The sequence below is a fragment of the Symphodus melops genome, assembly GCF_947650265.1.
Source record: "Symphodus melops genome assembly, chromosome: 3".
Taxonomy (NCBI): Eukaryota; Metazoa; Chordata; class Actinopteri; order Labriformes; family Labridae; genus Symphodus; species Symphodus melops.
Window position 1 is genome coordinate 12763398 of NC_136693.1, and position 19263 is coordinate 12782660.

Here is a 19263-nt window from a genome sequence, read left to right on the forward strand (position 1 = left end):
ACAGGAAAATATTCTGTCTTTGGCAGCATGAGATTTAAATAAAGGCCAAAGGAAATAAAGACTACATTAAAATGCCACTGTGGATTTTTCCACATGATCATAATAATTTGAGAGGAGACTCATTGTGGACCTCACACAGTAAGCAGATGAGATGTATTACCGCGGCCTTACCTGTAAGTTCACACCAATCTCCTCTGGTCCTCAGGTCTTTTTATCCCTTCAGATAAGTAACATAGGAGCTACAGAAGTCTCACGGTCACTGCTGACTGTACCATCAAACACACACTCTCTCACGGTGCTCACGTCCTTTCCACACTTTTCCCTGATACCTCCCTACTCTGGAACTGTGTCATGACTTGGAGGCTGGCTAAGTCTTGCGAAAGTGAGGCATCGGTAGATCTGATGTCACAGCGTTATGGTTAGAATAACAAGCGTTATGGGAGGAGGAAGCTGAGGCCTGCAGACTCTGATCCAACAGTGCAGGTTGGGACACATCTCCTTTCACACCTCTTTGCCCTTCCTTGGTTTCACTCCTCCAGCTCCAGGGTGGGGAGACTTTTACAACGGCTAGGAACCTGCAAGCTGCATGGATGATGGATGCTTCTTATCTTACTTTCCCTGAAGAAATATGAGCATTAGAAAAGACGGCTTATGTATGGAGGGTTTCTTTTACTGCTGGTTTTTAGTATTCTGAAGGAGATTTAAAGGGCACAAGGCTTTTGATACGGATTTATCAGAATGATAGATTTGAACTTATACTGTATATCCCTGACCATAAATTCCCCAGATTAAAACAGAAATAAAATACAACGCCCTAGTTTATAAGAAGCAGGGTCTCGATGTTGTAAACTGACTAGCATTGACTGTTGGCTAGAAAGCATTTTATTGCATCCAGGTCATTGATTGTGTAGGTAACGTCATTTTGACTGCTGAAACATAGTGTGCAATAGGACTGTCCCGCCTATCTACTGTCAAGACCCACTTTACCTTAACCCCCTCGAAACGTCATGGGGTTAAGGAAAGGGGTTCAGAGAATTTATAAAGGACTTTGGGAAAGGCAATCGTGATTTTCTGACAATCTGACTGCATTTCCACTAGGCGTAATAATGCGATGCCGGTGGAGGTTAGTGACGTGGTACAGTTTTCAGAAAATAGACTAAAAAAAGCTAATCTCAAAATCTTTCTCCTGTGCCTTCTTACCGGTGAAATACTCCAAATAACCACAAGGTGTGAATGAAAATACAAGGTAGGCTATAGATACCAGGATACTTCACTTTCGTGGTTTTACAACATCAGCATCACGTTCAGAGTTTACCTCTGGGTTTCAAATCAATATAAAACCAAATGCAGAATGTCTCCACATTTCTCCTCCGACAGATCATTAGTTTTCGTGAGTGCGAGTTGCTTTAAAAGTTGCGGAATTGTAGGGCAGCACTTTCTCATCTCCGTTCGTAAAGCATTGTCCAGTGTTTCCTATGCTAAAGGAAGTTATGAAGGAAGCATTGACCCCCCCTTTCCTTAACTTTTAAAGAATTCAAACCGCCACTTCAATGCTTCCGGGGTAAAGGAAAAAAGGAGAGTAAAAGGAGGGACTATCTTAACGTACCTATAATTTTTTTCAGGCAAGAATAAAGTGTCTTACGCATCAAATCGATAGACTCTGGTCTCAATTCAACAACTTAAATTATGATTAAAAAAAAATTAATTCTAGCTCTTCTTATCTTTTTTTCTTCAAAAATAAAGCAATTGTGGTGACAATAAATGGTTCATTTCACATGACACCATTATGTAATGGTAAACAAGTGTGTTTTTATGAAAGTGCAGTTTATGTGTTCAGTGTGTGTGTTCTTTTAATCATTAACTGAAAGAGCTACAGCTCTCAATATATACATAATTAGTCACATAAAAAAGACAGTGAGTTTGTTCAAGATCAATATTTGTAAACCTCCTATGCACAAAAAGGAGAGGTATTCACATTTCAGTGGTGTGGATATTATTATCAAGGCTGTAAAACCTCATACAATGAGTAATAACAAAAGACTACTGGATTTGTCTCCAATAAAACCTAAGCCAAATCATAATCAAAGCCTTTTGTTTCTGCATTAAGGCTTTCTAGATGTATCATATCAGCTTCACATAAGCCTCTACCCACTGCTGCTGTTCTTCTTCTGCTCTATTTCCTCAGCTGTATATGAATAGAGTAATACTTTTATAGAGATTATAAATGTCAATTAAATCGAACTCCATCTTGAAAACAGTCCATCTCCAATCTCAGGTAACATGTCTTCAAAAAGACAAACGGGCAAAAAGCAGAAAATACTTCAACATAAACATATTAATCAGCTGTCCAACACATGGCATGTTGCACTGGTTCATAAGGGAACAATTAGAGCGTGTTTGGCAAATTAAAATGGTTTTGGATCCTGAGTACTAACTTAACTTCTGCCAACAAGCCTGGCGTACGTAGAAAGAGAGAAGGAGCAGTGTCCCTGAGGTATAATATCAGTGAAAATGTTTTAGTAGTAACAAGACCAAAATACACAGTAGTGCAATTATTATGCCAATGTGAGACAAGTTTATTGTGTTCATCATAATTCTTCCAATATTTGCTCTTTGGTTTGCTGGCCTTTAATGGATTCATATTTTGTGAACAGGGGTTCCAGGCTAAATCTACACTTGAAAATGTTCTCCCTACAGTATGTGGAAAGTGAATAAGCCATATGATGATGCTGAAGGAGAGAGTCAAACTAGCTTCATGTTGTGCTTTGTGATTTTTTTCAGTGATATATTGGCTTCACTTTGTACAACAGGAGGACATGGAGACACACTGTTCATATTCATATACAGGCAATGACTGAAACATTATTTTTATTAAGATGCACACTTTTGTATATAATGTTTATATTGCAATATAAAACCATTTGATTATTACATTTTTGTTTACTTTACATCTTGTCATTTGCTGACGTTGGTCTGCACACTAATATCTTATCAATATGTTGCTCTTAAATTTGATCTGTTTACAGGTCAGCAGATTAACTTACTGCAAAAGTGAAATCAGCCAACTAATTGAACTGATTTCAGAGTTGTAAGTCTTCACTCATCTCAGATTGCCTCCTATAGTTCAGAATAAAATGATGACGAGGGATTCTTCGATTGATCCAAAATGAAAATATTTGCAGTAATTTTGTCTCTTTGGGGGGGGGGGGACTTTGAGGGGATTTACAGTGGTCTAAATAGTGCCTGTAAAAATATACCTAGTTTAGACAGCTTTATCTGGCCTGGCCACACTTTCAGTGCTGTTCAAAGAGCCGCATGCCTGTTTGTCACAACCCGGCATCTGGCTCTCACTCAGGCGTTCAGGGCACGCTCACCACAAGCCACTTCCTGTTTCTGACCATGAGGGAGGGAGCCAATCGCACACATAAACAGCACTTGTGTTATTGTTCAACATATATGGACTTGATCATTCAACAGCACGTTCATATATAATCATGCAAAACTCTGGTACTTGTTTTTTTATATTTGCAACGTTTTAGTGGAATGAATTCATTGAATGTGCTTGTTTGGATTTTTAAACTCATCTCTTTGTGCCCTGTCAGCATGTTTCAACTTGCTACAAAACCTCTCAGGGTTACTTTTGTGGTTAATTGGGATCTTTGAGATGCGGCAAACTTCTTCGAATAGAGGGACAAGCCCGTTCACCATGTTGCTGTATCCTGATGTGTGATGATGTCATGATTTCAGGGAATGCCTTTTTTTTTTTGCAATATTGATAAAAGCATCCTCACAATCTTTTAACTCTCAGGTATTGTGAGCCCACAAGGACGGTAATTTACACGTAAATGAAGTTATCTACATCATTGTATTAAGATTAAGCTTGACATGTGTGTGGTTTGCCACTTCCAGTATGCCTAATATATCCCATAAGTATTACAGAGAGCCGTGGCCAAAATATACTTTAGGTTTCGTAGTGTGAACAACATTGCAGTGTGTCTTTACCACTTCCATATCAGCACATAAAAGTGCAGCCTTAAATATGTATTACAATACAGATACAGCACCATTGCTAACAGAAATCTTTCTTAAAATCAGCCTTAAGACCATCACAAGGTGTAAACAAAGACTTCCCTTCACAGCTGTGACGTGCAATGATCATGTTTAACTACGCAAGCAAGATCAGACTAAATGTTTTCTCACCAGTCATCCTTTCCCTAAGAAGAGTTTGTGGTAAAAACTAATGGCTTGATAAAAAGAGTCCAATGATAAACTGTGAGCATGAACAGTCTAGATATCAGATATCATTCACAAAGTTTGTTATTCTCTCCCAGCAGGACACTGTCAGCTCTCAACATGCTAACACAAGCTTAGCTCAGTACTCACAGCTCAGAGCTGGATGGGGCCTTCATCCAGGATACAGGATCCTGCTTGCAAAATCTCTGGAAGCCTTATCATGATTTACAATCAATGAGTTTTTTTTCCCCATGTGGGATAAAAAAAAAGAAAAAAAAAAGAATAAAGACTATTCATCGATATGAAGAGGTGGATAAAAATTAACGAAGTGATGAGTTGTTTCTCTTTAAAATCAAAAGGCAAAGCATCCAGGCTGATGAATACTCTGAAACTATGTTATTTGACTTGAAGTGCACATTAACTCACTCCTCCTGTCCCAGGTGTCACTGACCTGTCGGGGATGTCCCGCGGGGCTTTACCCCCTCCTGTACGGGCCACAGCCTTCGAACCCTTGTTGGCTGTCATGTTGGTCTGCAAACCACCCAGTCACCTGAAAAACAAGCACAAAGAAATGGTGAACATTTAAAAAAAACTGCAGCTGCCAAATGTTAATGTTAAGATAATTCATTCAAGATAATTAATTCTTTCGAAGGTTGTTGTGGTTTTGTTTGTGGTCAATATTATATGGAATAAGGCTCAAGCAGTGTTCAAAATGGGTTCATGCTTGCCATGAAAATGCCCTTAAATTCAGCTTCATATCAAATGAAAAAATCTGTCAGACCACAGCAAGGGACTGCAACAAATGTTTGATGAAAGAGCAGAATGAACAGGTCAAATCATGTTAGCTTTGCAGCTCTGCACACCACCTTGATGTTGATCTTATACTGCTTTACTCGGCATCAAAGGGTGAACACAAGTTCCAATACCAACTGGATTTTCAGAAAGAAATGATGGAAGAGAGCCGTACAGCTGATATTATCTTCCCTTGCTTCTGAAACCCTCCAACCCAAAATCTGACAGACAAAGATAAACAGAGAAGAATGGTTGCAGTTGTACTTGACACCTTTTCATAAGGCAAGTTATTACCAAAATCCCCCAGTACTCCACTTGCCTACAGGTGTCAAATCTTTCTTGTAAACAGTGTTGAGGAATTTCAACAAACTCAGAGCAAGAGGAATAACTAACACAGCCTGTAGGACAGCAGAGGAACAATTGGCACAGATGCTCCTCCACTTTAAAAAGTCTATTTTTGCATCAAACCTCGAACTACGTTACTGCCAGAAAATAAATAAATCTCAACTGACATTTTTAAACAAGGTCATGATGTAGTGATTTGGTTCTTAGCCAGGGAACAAAGAAGGAAAGTCGGCCATTGCTGACATGACTTGTTCAGTTCTGAGGCTGTCTTCAGGTTAGCTGCAAATATTTTAAAGATGATTTCCAACAGAGAAGACTTGTATACAGCGTACAGCAGCAGTGCATAAATGAACATGTAATAGAAATGTGGAGAACCAATATTTAGGAGAGATATCATCTGATGATCTTAATAAGCACATTTTTTGGTAAAGGATTCATCTTTTTTTCATTTTCTTTTTTTAATGGAGTCAACAATAAACAGCTTTTATGAGACACAACAAAACATGTCAGTGCTCTCTGGTGGACAATCTATGTGATAAAGATAGTGTTTACTAATTACATTACCATGGACCTCCAAACATCTAAGCTCCTGTTCAATGTTTTTATATAATCACCTCTCTTATCATAAATATCTAACAAATCAGAGATCGACTGATCCATACGAATTGAATAATAGCGCTCCAATATGTTTTGATGATGCTTCTTATGTCTACATTGACATTTCCTCCACTAATGAGAATGAATCAATTTGAATCGTTGGTAATTGTAGTTCCATGATTGAGAAACACAGGGGCTACCTCTTTGAAAGGACAGCTCCTTTTGCGATTAAGAACTGTTTGAGAATAAGAACTATCGATTAATAACTATTAGACACGTCTGTGAATATTTTCAGTAATGGTTTACTCTGTTAGGTAGGGATACTCTGCTGTTAAATAGAATATCCTCCAAATCCAAGCTTCATGTGACATCCTTTTGCAAGGGAAAAAAAAAGTTAAGACATTTTCTTTTGATAAATGTTTCCGACACTTAAAATCTCACATCAGACCAGCAGTTAGTTAAATCTTCCTTTCAGTTCAAACTGTTGGTCAATGGCCCTCTAAATCACTTTCTTAAATGCTGCAATGCGCCTTTGAAGGGCTCAAAGTGATTGTTCTGGTGCGTAAGGAGGTCAAATGCAGATCTCTGGAGATCAGAGGTGGAGGATGGGAGGGTGCTTGGAAACTTGGCTTGTTTACAGGAAGTTGTTGTATGAAGAAGCCAGCCAACCAGAAGTGGAGCTAAGTCCTATAGAGACAGATGAGGAGAGAGAGGGAGCATTCCTGCTGTCAGCTATTTCCTGTGACTGTGTGGACGATGCTAAGATGACATGCCTGCATCATTATTTTTAACAGAATCTTAATAGTGATGACCGGCTTATAACATTCCTTCACAACTTTTCTCAGAATGCTGTATTGTTTAACCTTTATTTAACCAGGTAATTAGCCCATTGAGATCAAGATCTAATGATGTTTTCTTATATGCAGGCAATCCTGTAGGATTAAGAAAGAAAATGTCAAAAGGGAAGAATATCAGACCAAACATTAATTCTTACAAAATTTGACATTAATGGTTTCTGTAAATCACAGAACTTTGGCTTTTTTTGGACAAGCATGATTTGATTTTTAAACACATACACACATTTTGGATATTGAATGGGACACAGTAAGTTAGTTAGTTAGTTAGTTAAATAATTTGCATGATTAAACTAAATAAATCCTTCATGGGAAGCTCAAACACAAAGGGAAATCAGGACCAACAAAGCCGAGCCTGAAAAATACAATCTTTAACATGAATCTGCACACTAGTAGCTATGTGAAATATTACTTCCGATTACTACCTGCAGAAATAAAACTGTTTGTTTAGGAGGTGAGATTCAGTATTCTCTTTGATGCTCTCTCTAACTTTAACACTTTAACAACTTTAACACGTCATTTAAATTTGTTACACCTTCAATGAAACACATCACTATCAGAGAAAAAAAATTGCAATAAGCTGCCAGAAGAAAAAACAAACAAACATAAACTGCAAACTATTTGCATTTTGTAGGGAATAAGCTCTCATGCTTTGGTTAAATAAAGTCAAGAGCTGTTTGTTTTTAAATAATCACTTTTTTTTTAAGCTTTGGGACAGGGAACGCTACAATCACAGAAATGGGTCACACAGGCCCGAGATGGACTGAGCAGTGTAAACATTGAGGCGTTAGCCAACTGACTTCCTGAGACCTGATAGCATCTCTCAACACAAAATAACTGGCTTTAAAACATCACTGCTGAGAAAGCTCTGGAGTACCTTTAAAGTTCATTCAACCAGATTCATGTAAAGTTTTCTCCTGAGATTTCATAGCATAAGGCAAGCAAACGGTCAACAGCTAAATGTTGGGGAGGTTTTCTGGAAGTCTTGATGAAACACTTGACTTTGATTGGTGTTAAGATGTTTGCAGTTTTACAGATAGACGTACAAAGGGGATTGTGTAGCTGTGATGCATTTTTGGCAAATGGTCCAAAATTAATTTACAAGATTTTTTGTTGCCATTTGCGTCATCCATAATTTCAAATGATACTATCATATGAATATGTTAAAAAATTGATGGCAAACAGATGGTCCTTCTGAAGCTCTTATGGACCAATGTGACTGCCCAACTTTTAAGCTTGTTTCTTTGTATGTCTAGTTAATGTGAAGAAATATTAACACTCGTTCGAAGAAGAACCCACAGATGTTGGGTGACGAAGTGATTTTTAGATTAAATAACAGATATGTTTGCACCAATATGAGCAGTTACTCAGAATGCAGGATACTTTATATTTGTCGAAGAATATTTCATACTTGTGTTCACTGTAAACAGCTTCTTGTCAGACGTCTGTTGGTCTATGAAACTCTGATTTATGTGTGGAGTGTGAAAGGCATTCACAGGAAAATAGTGTAACCCTTGTTTTCAACAATACATGTTGAGTATCTGCCAGCCAGCACGTAAAAAACACTCTCATTTTAGCTAGTTATGGTTAACGGTTTGGTTTTGATTAATGTAATTATTCCTTATTGTATTAAAATAATGATTAAAGGAATTACAAACAGCAAAATAAAGAGCTGTAAAGTTATTTGATGACCTTGTTGTTGACTGATGATTTCCATTGAAAAGGTAACAATTCTAACATTCTTTTAGCAGACAATTTTATCCAAAGTGACATACATCACAGAGAAACACAAGCAAGGCTCAACAAAAAAAAGGAAACAGTTAAGATCAGGGAGTGTAAACGATCCGCTTTAGGTCTAATTGGACACAAAGGTACTGTACTGACGCAGTTAACGATACACACAATATCCACAACATTCCACAACATCCGACACAATCCCCTGTGACGTTTTAAGTCACATCATTGTACCCTCAGTTGTGTCTCTCAGGACACACAACAAAGCTATCCTGTTATACACATCAGTAAAATTACATGTGCTCAGATCTACACCTGAAAGCTCCTGAACTGTAGCTTGACTGTTTTTTTCCTGTTCTTACATACAGCTCTATCAGACAATACACACAACCATATGGTTAAAAAAAAAAACTCTTCCCCATTTCATATTTGAATATTTGAATACTGCCAAATTCAAATCCTCAAAACAAAGTGGTCTCTTGAGACACTCAAAACCATCATTTTAATGATCTACTTCACAATTTCCAGAGTGTTTCCTGGTTTCGTCATCTTCATAAAAGCACTAATTGATTTCATGAGACGCATATCAATGACGCATATTTTCCTAAGCAACAAGAGCATCATTCACCACTGCAGTGTCTCCAATCGACTGTTTGGAATAAAGAGCCCTTTGTGTTCAGCACGTCCTTGAGAGGGACGTGGTTAAAAAGTAAGTCTTATCAGCTGTTTGCAAGTGTGCACATGTGTATGTGTGAAAGAGATAAATATCTTGCAAAAGAGAGCACACACATCCTTGGTCCTGTCACTTTTGATGGATCATCTGATACACAGTTCACTCTACTACATGAAGGAATGTACTAATATTTGCCCTATCCATCAGTCTGCGGCTGCGTTTAAAATATTAAGGAATGTTTTCAGAGGGTGGAAGAAAGCCCAGGCGTTGGGCAGAAACACCTGCATCATATGCCAAGGATTTCTCTCTCATTCAATAAAGACCTTAAAAATGCTCTGTCTATGCACCTGGCTCTTGATGTCCAGGGCCGATTTAATCTAGGAATTTTATGACGTCATTATGGACAAAGTAAGATCTTTGTTAATTCTGAAACATGCAGAAGCAGCTACCATGAACTCAGGCTTATACAATCTTCTTTTGTCTAATGCTTCACTGCTTTTTCTGGCTGACCTGTCCCTCGCTTTACTGCTGATTTAGCAACTTGACTTCAAGGATTTTTAAATCTGCAGTCCATCACAAGCAGCCAAAAAAGCTATGTGGGAAAAAAAAAGGGTGAAATTTCTGCAAATTATCAACTCTTTCCAAACGTCCCATCGCATGCAGCCACGAGCCCACACACAGATACACGATATTGTTTGAATATCATAAAGACCAGTTTTGTCCACTACAGACAAAAAGAGACTTTAGATGGGTACAATCATGTTAAACTGAGCATTGCAGGAGAATTACATGAAAAAAACACATGTTGCATGTTAAGAAAAAAAACTTTCTCTCTAAAAGACTTTTGTAATGTGTAAATACCCAGCTGTCTCTGGATAGTGGTTTCAGCTTGACAGCCTTAATGTGTCTCCATATAAAAGAAAACCACCAAGGTCGATGCTACTGGCAGTTGTACATAGTCATACCTACATAATTACCCCCACACTCCACCACGTTGCCACTGTATAGTTCTGTAGACCAGGTGGAACCAATTCTCAGAATCTTTTTTTATCTCCTCTTTTAGCAGTTTCAGCTATTTTCTTTTCTTGACTGATCATGGCTTATTTTCTCTTTGGGGAAAAGACGAAAAACCCTTCTGTGTAACCTAGATATGAGCATGCACAGCTGCAGAGGCAGGCATGTGGAAAACGGGCTTATATCCATTTGAGCTGTAGCAGGGGGGCCAACGTGTGTGTCACAGAGATGACCTCTGACACACTCAAGTTTGACTTTTTCAAGGACATAAATAAGATTAGATGAAAGCTTGTTTGGCTCAGTCTTAGAGTCCAAGTTCAGTTTAGCAAACAAAAACCCTGGCAAGTTTTACATCACATGCGTTTCTGTTTAGTTGACCACAATGAGACTAGGCTATCTGTTGCTGTTTACTAGCTAATAGCATGCTAAAATGTCAAGCTAGGGCTACGCAACTAATTGCAATTTCATTGTTATCACCATATGAGAAATTGTAATGACAACATTGCAGAAGTCTGAATTTATGGCAATGAATAAGAAGGAGTCATTTTTTTAAGCTATAATGGTAAGATGAAGCTAATGGTTGCAATCAGCTTGCTAGACCTTTTTGTGTATTGGAGCACAGGTGTTCAGTTAAACATGAACAACAGTAAATAGACAAAAAATGAGTTAAAGATAAGTTGCAACAATGTTTGTTGTAATGTAAAATTCATAACAACTTAAAGACTTTACAGTTTTGTCGAATTTTTCGAAAGCACTACTCCAAATAGCAGAGTAACAGACAGACAGACAGACAGACAGACAGACAGACAGACAGACAGATTGATTTGATTCCAATGGATTTTTTATATTCATATTATACTTAAACAGGAAACAATTTTTTCTGTTAAAGAAAAGTTCACAAACACGGCCAAACGCTGACAGTGTAATGTCTGTGTGTTTAAATTTCACAACGACTGCAGAACATCTCCTAACATGTTCATGTTAACATGGTGATGTCATGGTATGACGTTATGGCACAAATCCCATTGAGACATCATTTATTTTGCACAATAAAAAACAGTTTCAATGTGACTCACACAAGGAATATTTGCAATCAGCCTGTTGCTGTATCATTGTTAATGTACAGTAACTCTTACGAAATGCAAAGTATGTTTACACAGTGATCATAGTGCAGTGCAGAATCCACAAGTTTTGTAAGACAAGAGGACAAAACCGGTTTAAAAAGGTCTCAACAGGGAAAAAAATACAATAAAACACGTGAAGTTTAGTTTAGAAATGTAACTCCGCACAGAGGTGTCATGAGGCAACACACATTGGAAGTGGTTTTCTTTTATAAAGAAGCATTGTTTATAGGTGGTTGAAAGGTATCTTCATCTGAATGTGGGGTAAAGTTGAGAGAGACAGTCGTGATGAACAATGGACGAAGATATCAGGTTGAGAAATCTAGTAAAAGACACTCTGCAGGAAAATACTCCTACACACCAAACGATGATGGTTGAGGTTCCCTCCACCAAGACAATTAACCAAACTGTTTCCTCATAGTTTTCCTGGTGTCACAAAGCATGAATCCTCCCAGAACCAGTTGCAGGTCTCAAAAGTGATTGTTAACTGGAAATCGTAATACTTTGTACACCTGTTGAATCTTGAACCTGCCAAAATGGATCCTTGTACTTGTGACAGAGCATTACATGCAAACACCTGCAGCACAGGAGTTTCACTTCATTAAGATGATAAAGATAACAGAGAAAACAACGCTGATTAATTATGTTCTCCATCATTATGACCACAAAAATATGCTGCAATGATAACTTTTCATCGTCAGTATCACTGTAAGATAATCTATAGTCATGATAAATGATTAAATGGCCCATGAAGTTCTTGATTGATCAAATATTTTGCAAAAATCTTTGAAGTTTTTATGATTAGCTAGTGTTCAATGCAGTTTTTTCACTTATTTACAAATGTTGTGACAGTGAACTTGAAAACAAAAAGTGTCCAATGCTACCCAAGAACTGAAACACATTTGAATCTGATTAGTCCAAATTTAACTGAGGTTGAATTGTTACTTCTTCTACAAAGGAGAGGGAGAGAAGACTTTATGATGTTTGAGTTAACAATGGTCCTTTTAAACGCGTCTAATGACGGACCTGGCTCAGTGCTGATAAACAGAACAGAGAACAGTGAAGAATTTCCTCAATAGCTTTGTGTTGACAGTTCTGTCCAGTACGAGGGGAAGGTCATTGTTTGATTACACAATAGAAGGGATGCAATGGGGAAAAAAGTAACCTGTCACATCTCAGGTGATACAAGTTGTAGGCCTAATCTTTTAAGAAACATGAATAATATTGTTCATGATGGGTCTAAAAGTCATCATATTGAGTTTATAAAGCACTCGATTTATTGGGTGAACAGTGGTGTTTTCTATCTTTATTGGATTATCTTGATGTAGCTCATGGATTTACACCAACTGTTCAGTGTTACATGCATCAGATAGTGTCAAAAGTTCAAGAGGTCAGAGGATGAATAAAAAGCTCATTTTAGAGTGCATTTAGAAATTACTGGATCAATAGATGCTCAGCACATGCCTTAAAATGTCATCAACTTTAAATCAGATCTGGAAGAAGAGAAAAGTTTGGGCAAAGTGAAAAATACAAAGTTTAAAAAACAACCATGACTGAGGTTATACACTAAGCGGCGATACATGTAGTATTTTGCAGAATTAATGCCACTATCTTCAACTAACGGCTCCTTGTTTTGCACATACTGTATGTACAGTGTGTGATTGTTCAACATGTCTGTAATAACCCTTTGCATGGGGTCTAGGTAGAGCATTGACAGACAGCAGCAAGAAGGAAAACTGCTTGTGTGCAATCTGTGTTTTTAGCATAACTTTCAATTATATAACATACTAAACAGCATAGCATATGTTTCATGGTCATGGTGTTTTCATTTAGTCTGATCTTAAAACAAGACTCGAGGCAAAGTTGGCTATCCCACAGTGTTCAGTTCATCATGTCTGACCATGCTTAGTCCTGTGCTGTTTGTGTTTATCTGCTTTTGCTTTTACTTGTTGGATGTTTCAGCGATAACTTGGTCTTATTACAACCCCCCACAGTTAGTCTCCTGCCTGTGTCCGCTGGACATATATTACTTCATTCAAAGTGTCAGAGGAAGAAAAATAGTGTTTGAATCGGAGCTTCATCGTTTAACATGCCGATGACCAAATATGGTCACGTGCAGCTAAAGACTACTTGAAGACGTTTGAATGCACTGAAACTTTTAACACAACTTTGTAGCCTTTGTACCCATGTTTTCATATCGCTACTGGCTACAAGTTTAACCCCCCTGTTTGAACTCTTCAATTTATTAATAAGGCGGCTTTTACCTCCGAGTTTCTCCTCACGTCCATGTCTGCAGCTGACATTTCCAGATTATAATCCCTTTTTTTAAAACGCGTTAATCCAGTTCGTCTCTGCGTTGAAAACTTTGGCTGGTTACCTGCACTCCTCCATGAACTCCGACTGATGTCTTTCCAACAAAAACCGACAAAAAAAATCCCTCTGCCTCCCCTCTCTCTCTCTCAGCCTGCAGCAGAGTGGAGGGCAGGACTTATTACTATGGAAACGGGTTGTTTGCCCCCCACCTTCCTCAGGATTTGCCCCTCATGCCCTTCTCCTCCTCCTCAGCCAGGCATTCAAGCTCTCTGTCCCTTGTTTATTGTCAGGGTGAGGATGAGGAGTTTGGATGAATATTCACGAGATGAAGGCTGCTGATGGGATGGGAGCATGTTGCCAGCGCTGCACACACACATTGTCACGCAGCCGAAAACCTCCACTCAGTGTGAATCCATTTAACCCCGCACAAAGATGTCTTTCACATGTGTAACCAAGCCTCCCATAGAGCACTTTATAATCTGTGTTATTTACATGCACAGATACACTACATAAACCGACTTTATTGAAGGGCCAGTGGTGGATGAAGTTTTTAAAGCGAATGTCATTCAATAAATAGGCTACATGTGAAATAAACTTTTTTACAAGTTAGTTTCTGCCATTTACCCAAAGTAAAATATGGAAACAAATGTAGCCTCCTATAAGTATTATTAGCTCAATTCACTCATTAACAGATGATGGCATAATAAGTTACTAATTATAATTGATACCCTATTAAGTGATTAAACCTGGTATAGCTTGTAAATATGCCTATATGTTCACCTCAGTCTTAAATGTGCTTGTCTCTTTAACTGCACAAAAAGCAAAAAACTAAGCAAAATAACTAGGCCTATATCTGAAAATGATTATATTCTACTTGTGTAAATGTACTTAATTACATGCCATCACCATGCATATAGCCTAAAAGGCTACCAGTAATGATTATACAATTCTTTTTAGCAGACACTTTTATCCAAAACAATTTACATCAGAGAGTAAGTACAATACAAGCAAGGATCTAGAAAAAAAAGTTTTTTTATTCCAGTCTGAGCAAGTGTGTCTTACTAGACATGAAGCTGTGTCTTAAAGAAACCACAAATTGATCCAAATATAGCCTATAAAGTGTCTAAACAATGCATGAAAGTCTTGCTGAACTCAGCCTGAACATCTCCCTCTGCCACATGCAGAGGTGGAACCTGAAACACAATGTCATCAATCGTGGGTTTGGCTACAGGTGCAGCAAAGCACAACCAAGAAGCAACAAGTATCGGTGCTATTGTCAAATGTGAGAGATCTTTTCCATCTCGTCTCAAGTTACTTGTAAAGTACAAATAAAGTGAATACGCATTATTACACTCCACAGTTTTATACCACTCAACAAATCATACACTGCTGAACCACATGTCCAAACTCTAGCTGACCACAGAAATGAAAACTTTCACCTAAAATGTAAAATCCCTCCCTAAAGATTTGAGGAAACTCCAATAGAATTAAAACACTTAACTCTCTCCATGTGGCAGTTCAGTACGGATTCACACAATAATAAAGAGCCTCTTTGTAAAGTCACATTGTTAAACATTTCAGACTGTGCATGTTCTTTGGTCACATTTCTACAAATACCAGACAACAACAGGATGAAAAAGCCACATGAATTCCAAACTTGTGTGGTATGCTCCTCAGTGGTAAAGTGGGCAGCAGGCAGTTAAATGTATTCATCTGTTCATCTGTTTAAAATACAGGAAAGTACAAATCATATTATGTAGCACCTAAGATCACACATCAAGGTGTTTAGAACACAATCATAAGTGATACAACAAAGATGATCTTAACTCAATGGATCCTCAAGGGATTTTACTGTTAGGACACATGAAGTATTTATAAATTCTGAATTTGTAATCCCCTTTCAAATGGAAATTCCATTAATTCAAGTTTATTTACGAGGTACATTTAAAAATAGAAATACTGTCTCTGGTTGTATACCTTCCCCAGTCAGACAGTTTACATGTGACAGTGTCTATACCACAGAATATCATTATAAATCGGGTCAGGATGAAGGATCGGCCTGTGTTAGCAGATTCACAAACATTTAAAACAAAACAAAAAATCTTAAAACAAAACTACAACCTCAATTAAACAGCAGCGATTTACTTGCAATTATGGGACATCATCATCATCTTTTCCTCTGTGTTTTATCTAACAAAGGGTCATTTTTAGAGGGGCAGGGTCTCTCCCTTACAAGACGATCTTAGGAGTTTACGATCCAATTCAGTAAAATATAGAACAATTCGATGAAATTCAATGATCAATGCAAAATGACACCTGGCAATTTTGAACAAGTTGTTTTCTCATTGTAACCCACATAAAGCTAACTGGCAAACCATTTCGCTAATGCTATTCTCATAAAAGTTAAAAGCTCATGTCAGAGTCTCATTAGATCGAAGATGCTGAGCACAGAATATAGGACAAGCAGCAAAAACGGGATGTAAAAGCTGTCTTTATAGGAAAACTTAAAATCAATATTTGACAAACCTCTATATAACTACCATATCATCTCCCCTGCTAAAACGTCTTTATACCTAATACTGAAGAACAACTTGTCTTTAAAACTCACTCTTTTGTGGTGTCTTATATCATACCACAGACCTGGGAACTGAGGAAGTCACAAAAATCCAGACATCCGTCATCACAGTGTGTAACATCAAGTCAGCAGGAAGCCTATAGTGCCGTGTCACTGTGTGGCTTTTCTCAGAGAGCCACTGAAAAGGCCTCATAAAGAGTGTCCTTCCTGAAGAAACTTTAGATCCTCGCTGCCTATGCAACAAAAAGAGCCGAGAAACTGACTTCTTTTTGAGGGATGTTTTCTACCAGAACGTAACTCCAGCTTATTTTCTCACAGAAGTTTTCACTGATCGCTGAGCCGTCTGTATTTCTCATTAAAAACCACATCCTCTCCTTGCATGACATGGAAGCATCAAAGGAAGCTCAAATCAAAACAGAACATGCGGCCGTTCCACGTGTACACTCAGAATTTTTATCTAATGAAATCCTTAAATCCATTATGCTAACCTTAAATCTTCATATTCTTTATTAAAACTAGTTTAGTTCAGTTTGTAGGTTCTTATTCTTATACATGCGAAAGCTGGACAATGTAAGTGTTTATTTTCTTTAATAATCCTTTTACTTTATGTGTGTTGGTTAAGGATCCACTCTGAATCCCAAATCCTGAACCATTCAAGGGGATTATTCTGCAGCTCTGTGGGGATTTTTCCACCTACACGATAGAATTCACCTCAGATCCTTCTATTTAACTTCTGGATGTTCCCAGGAGTTGGAGGGATGTTTGACTGTAATAGCTTTACCATTTATCTGCTGTATTTAAAATATATATTCTGCAATAAACACCATATCAGGTTTCAGGAAAAAAAAAGACCTGAGGCCACTCCAGGATAAGTTGACTGAGGCTGACGGGTCGATGATGGTCTGAGATACAGTTTGACAGCTCTGACAGGAGTAAAGATGACTAAAGACACTGTCCCTGTTAATAACTGAGGAGCAAAAGCTGCACGTCTTTAAAAGAGTCACTGAAATGATATTGTGAAACTACTACATGTTTTTTATGTATATCTTTATAAAACATATTCTGGATTTGTATTTCAATATTCGGTGGAGAGAATAACTTCAAGTGGAATCTTTCTAATTATTGAGATGTTAAAAGAGTTGGCAGCCTGAGGCAAATTTCAAACATGTTTTTTGTCCGTTTTTCCCCTTAAAGACACAATTTTGAAGAGTTATCATTCACACGGTAGAATGTAACACCAAAAGGATACTGAGTAGCAGCTATGAAATCCAAACGTATGAACCTAAATATGAATCTGGGGTGCTTTGCTTGAGTATTTGTATTACACGAATCCTTATACTTCTATTCCAGCACAGCCCAGAGACATTTATCATTATTTGCAGACACTAGGAGATACAGTGGTTATTTGATCAGTGCACAGATATTTGATCAATGGCCAGCTATTCTGGTAATTCATGAAATGTTTGGAGTAGAAGATTGTCAAAGTTATCTGATTCAAGCTTCATTATTTTGAATATTTCTTGTTCCTTTAGTCATCCTAAGCAACATTTTCACCATTTGGTGACTTTTTATAAAGCAACAAACTAGTTGATTGACTAAAAAAATAAGTCAAACCCCTGTAATAGCTTCAAAATACATGACCACAATGCAATGCAAAGAACAGATTGCATGTATTCAACATAAAATAATCGGTCTGATAAACATGCATTTCATAAGTAACACCATGTTACAGTGCATAGTCTTTACAACAGCTGCAATCTCACAACACACATCATATCGTCCCGTAAGAGCAAGGACTGTAAAGTTTTGCTCAAGGACAATCCTTTATCTCAGGAATTGTTCAACTCACAGCATTTGCAGCAGCAGTCTGACAAAGAAACCTTAAAGGCAAATGAATTGCAACGAGGTTACACAGTAGCCTCCGGTAGTTTATGTGAGTGGGCGTGCGCGCGCGTGTATGTGTGTGTGTGTAGGGTGGTAATTGAAGTGAAACTTGTGGGAGCATGAACGTAGAAGGTAAACAAAGGTTAATGCATCAATACCATAGACACGGATTGTATGGATGGATCAAATTCATAGGCTGAGGCGCCTCCTGTAGTCCAACTCGTGCAAATGCAGCACCGCAGATTAAGAAAACTACAATTTCTTTAACAAGTCAAACAGAAGATTAAGACAGTCTACAAACATCGACCAAAGTAAGTGAGTATGAAAAACGCACAGCTCGACCATGCTAAATAAGTTAACGACATGACAAACTATGAAATATGAACTGATCTTTTCTTATGAGCACAGTCCTCTAAAGATGCTGAAACTCCTACGACTTTCTATAACAAATAAAGAAAAAGTTGACTTTTGCATTGTTACGTTTTCAACCAGTCATAATTTGAAACAAAAGGTTTACCTGTGTTTCCGTTGCAGAGTTTGGTTCAGTGATCCATTCTGTTTCTTACAGAGTCTGTGTCTCTTTCTGTCTGCAGCCTGAAAACTGACTCTTTTTTTTCTGCGGAAAAATAGTCTCCTCCGCCTAACTGCATGCAACGAGAGGAGGGAAGAAGGGAAAAGTGAGCAGGAAACGGTGACGCAGCTGTATGGAAATCATTTAACTTGATTAAGAAAAAAATGGATACTGGTGGCTGTCAAATATTTAGAGAACCAGCTGATGTGGTCACTCTTCAGTACAATGAATCCAACTGGCTTTTGTCCAGATGTTTATGTGTTAATACAGGTACTGAAGAATGTGCTATAAATAAGTAGAGGAGAGGGTCAAACTTAATGTCTAAAGGAAACTGCGGTTGTAAAGAGATGACACAGTAGAGTATTGATGGTGTGGAATCATGAATATGGTGAGAAAAAAAAATCAAAGATTATACAACTTTTAAGCTATTGGTGCATCAAGGGCCAGATCTTTAACACTTAAGTACTTACAGTACCATGCCCCCAAATCCCAGAGAAAACCTCCTCTCCTAGTCTTGCAGGTATAAGCCCAGGGCAACATCCAGCTTCAATAACCTA

The 19263-nt window shown here is 37.9% G+C and overlaps 1 protein-coding gene across 3 annotated transcripts in view; it reads right to left on the reverse strand.

Annotated features, from left to right (window-relative positions):
• Positions 1-18995, reverse strand: part of dennd2b (DENN domain containing 2B) — a 47701-nt gene extending 28706 nt beyond the window's left edge. Inside the window, exons 1-2 of one of the 3 annotated variants that reach the window (XM_079339185.1) lie at positions 18653-18995; positions 4685-4783 (exon numbers count right to left, since the gene is read on the reverse strand). In XM_079339185.1, the coding sequence (XP_079195311.1) occupies positions 4685-4758 (74 nt within the window). In that variant the 5' untranslated portion in view covers positions 4759-4783; positions 18653-18995. Of the gene's footprint in view, positions 1-4684; positions 4784-13627; positions 13894-18652 lie in introns of those variants that run through there. The other 2 variants (XM_079339186.1, XM_079339184.1) reach the window with 2 other exon arrangements.
• Positions 18996-19263: the final 268 nt, after the last annotated feature.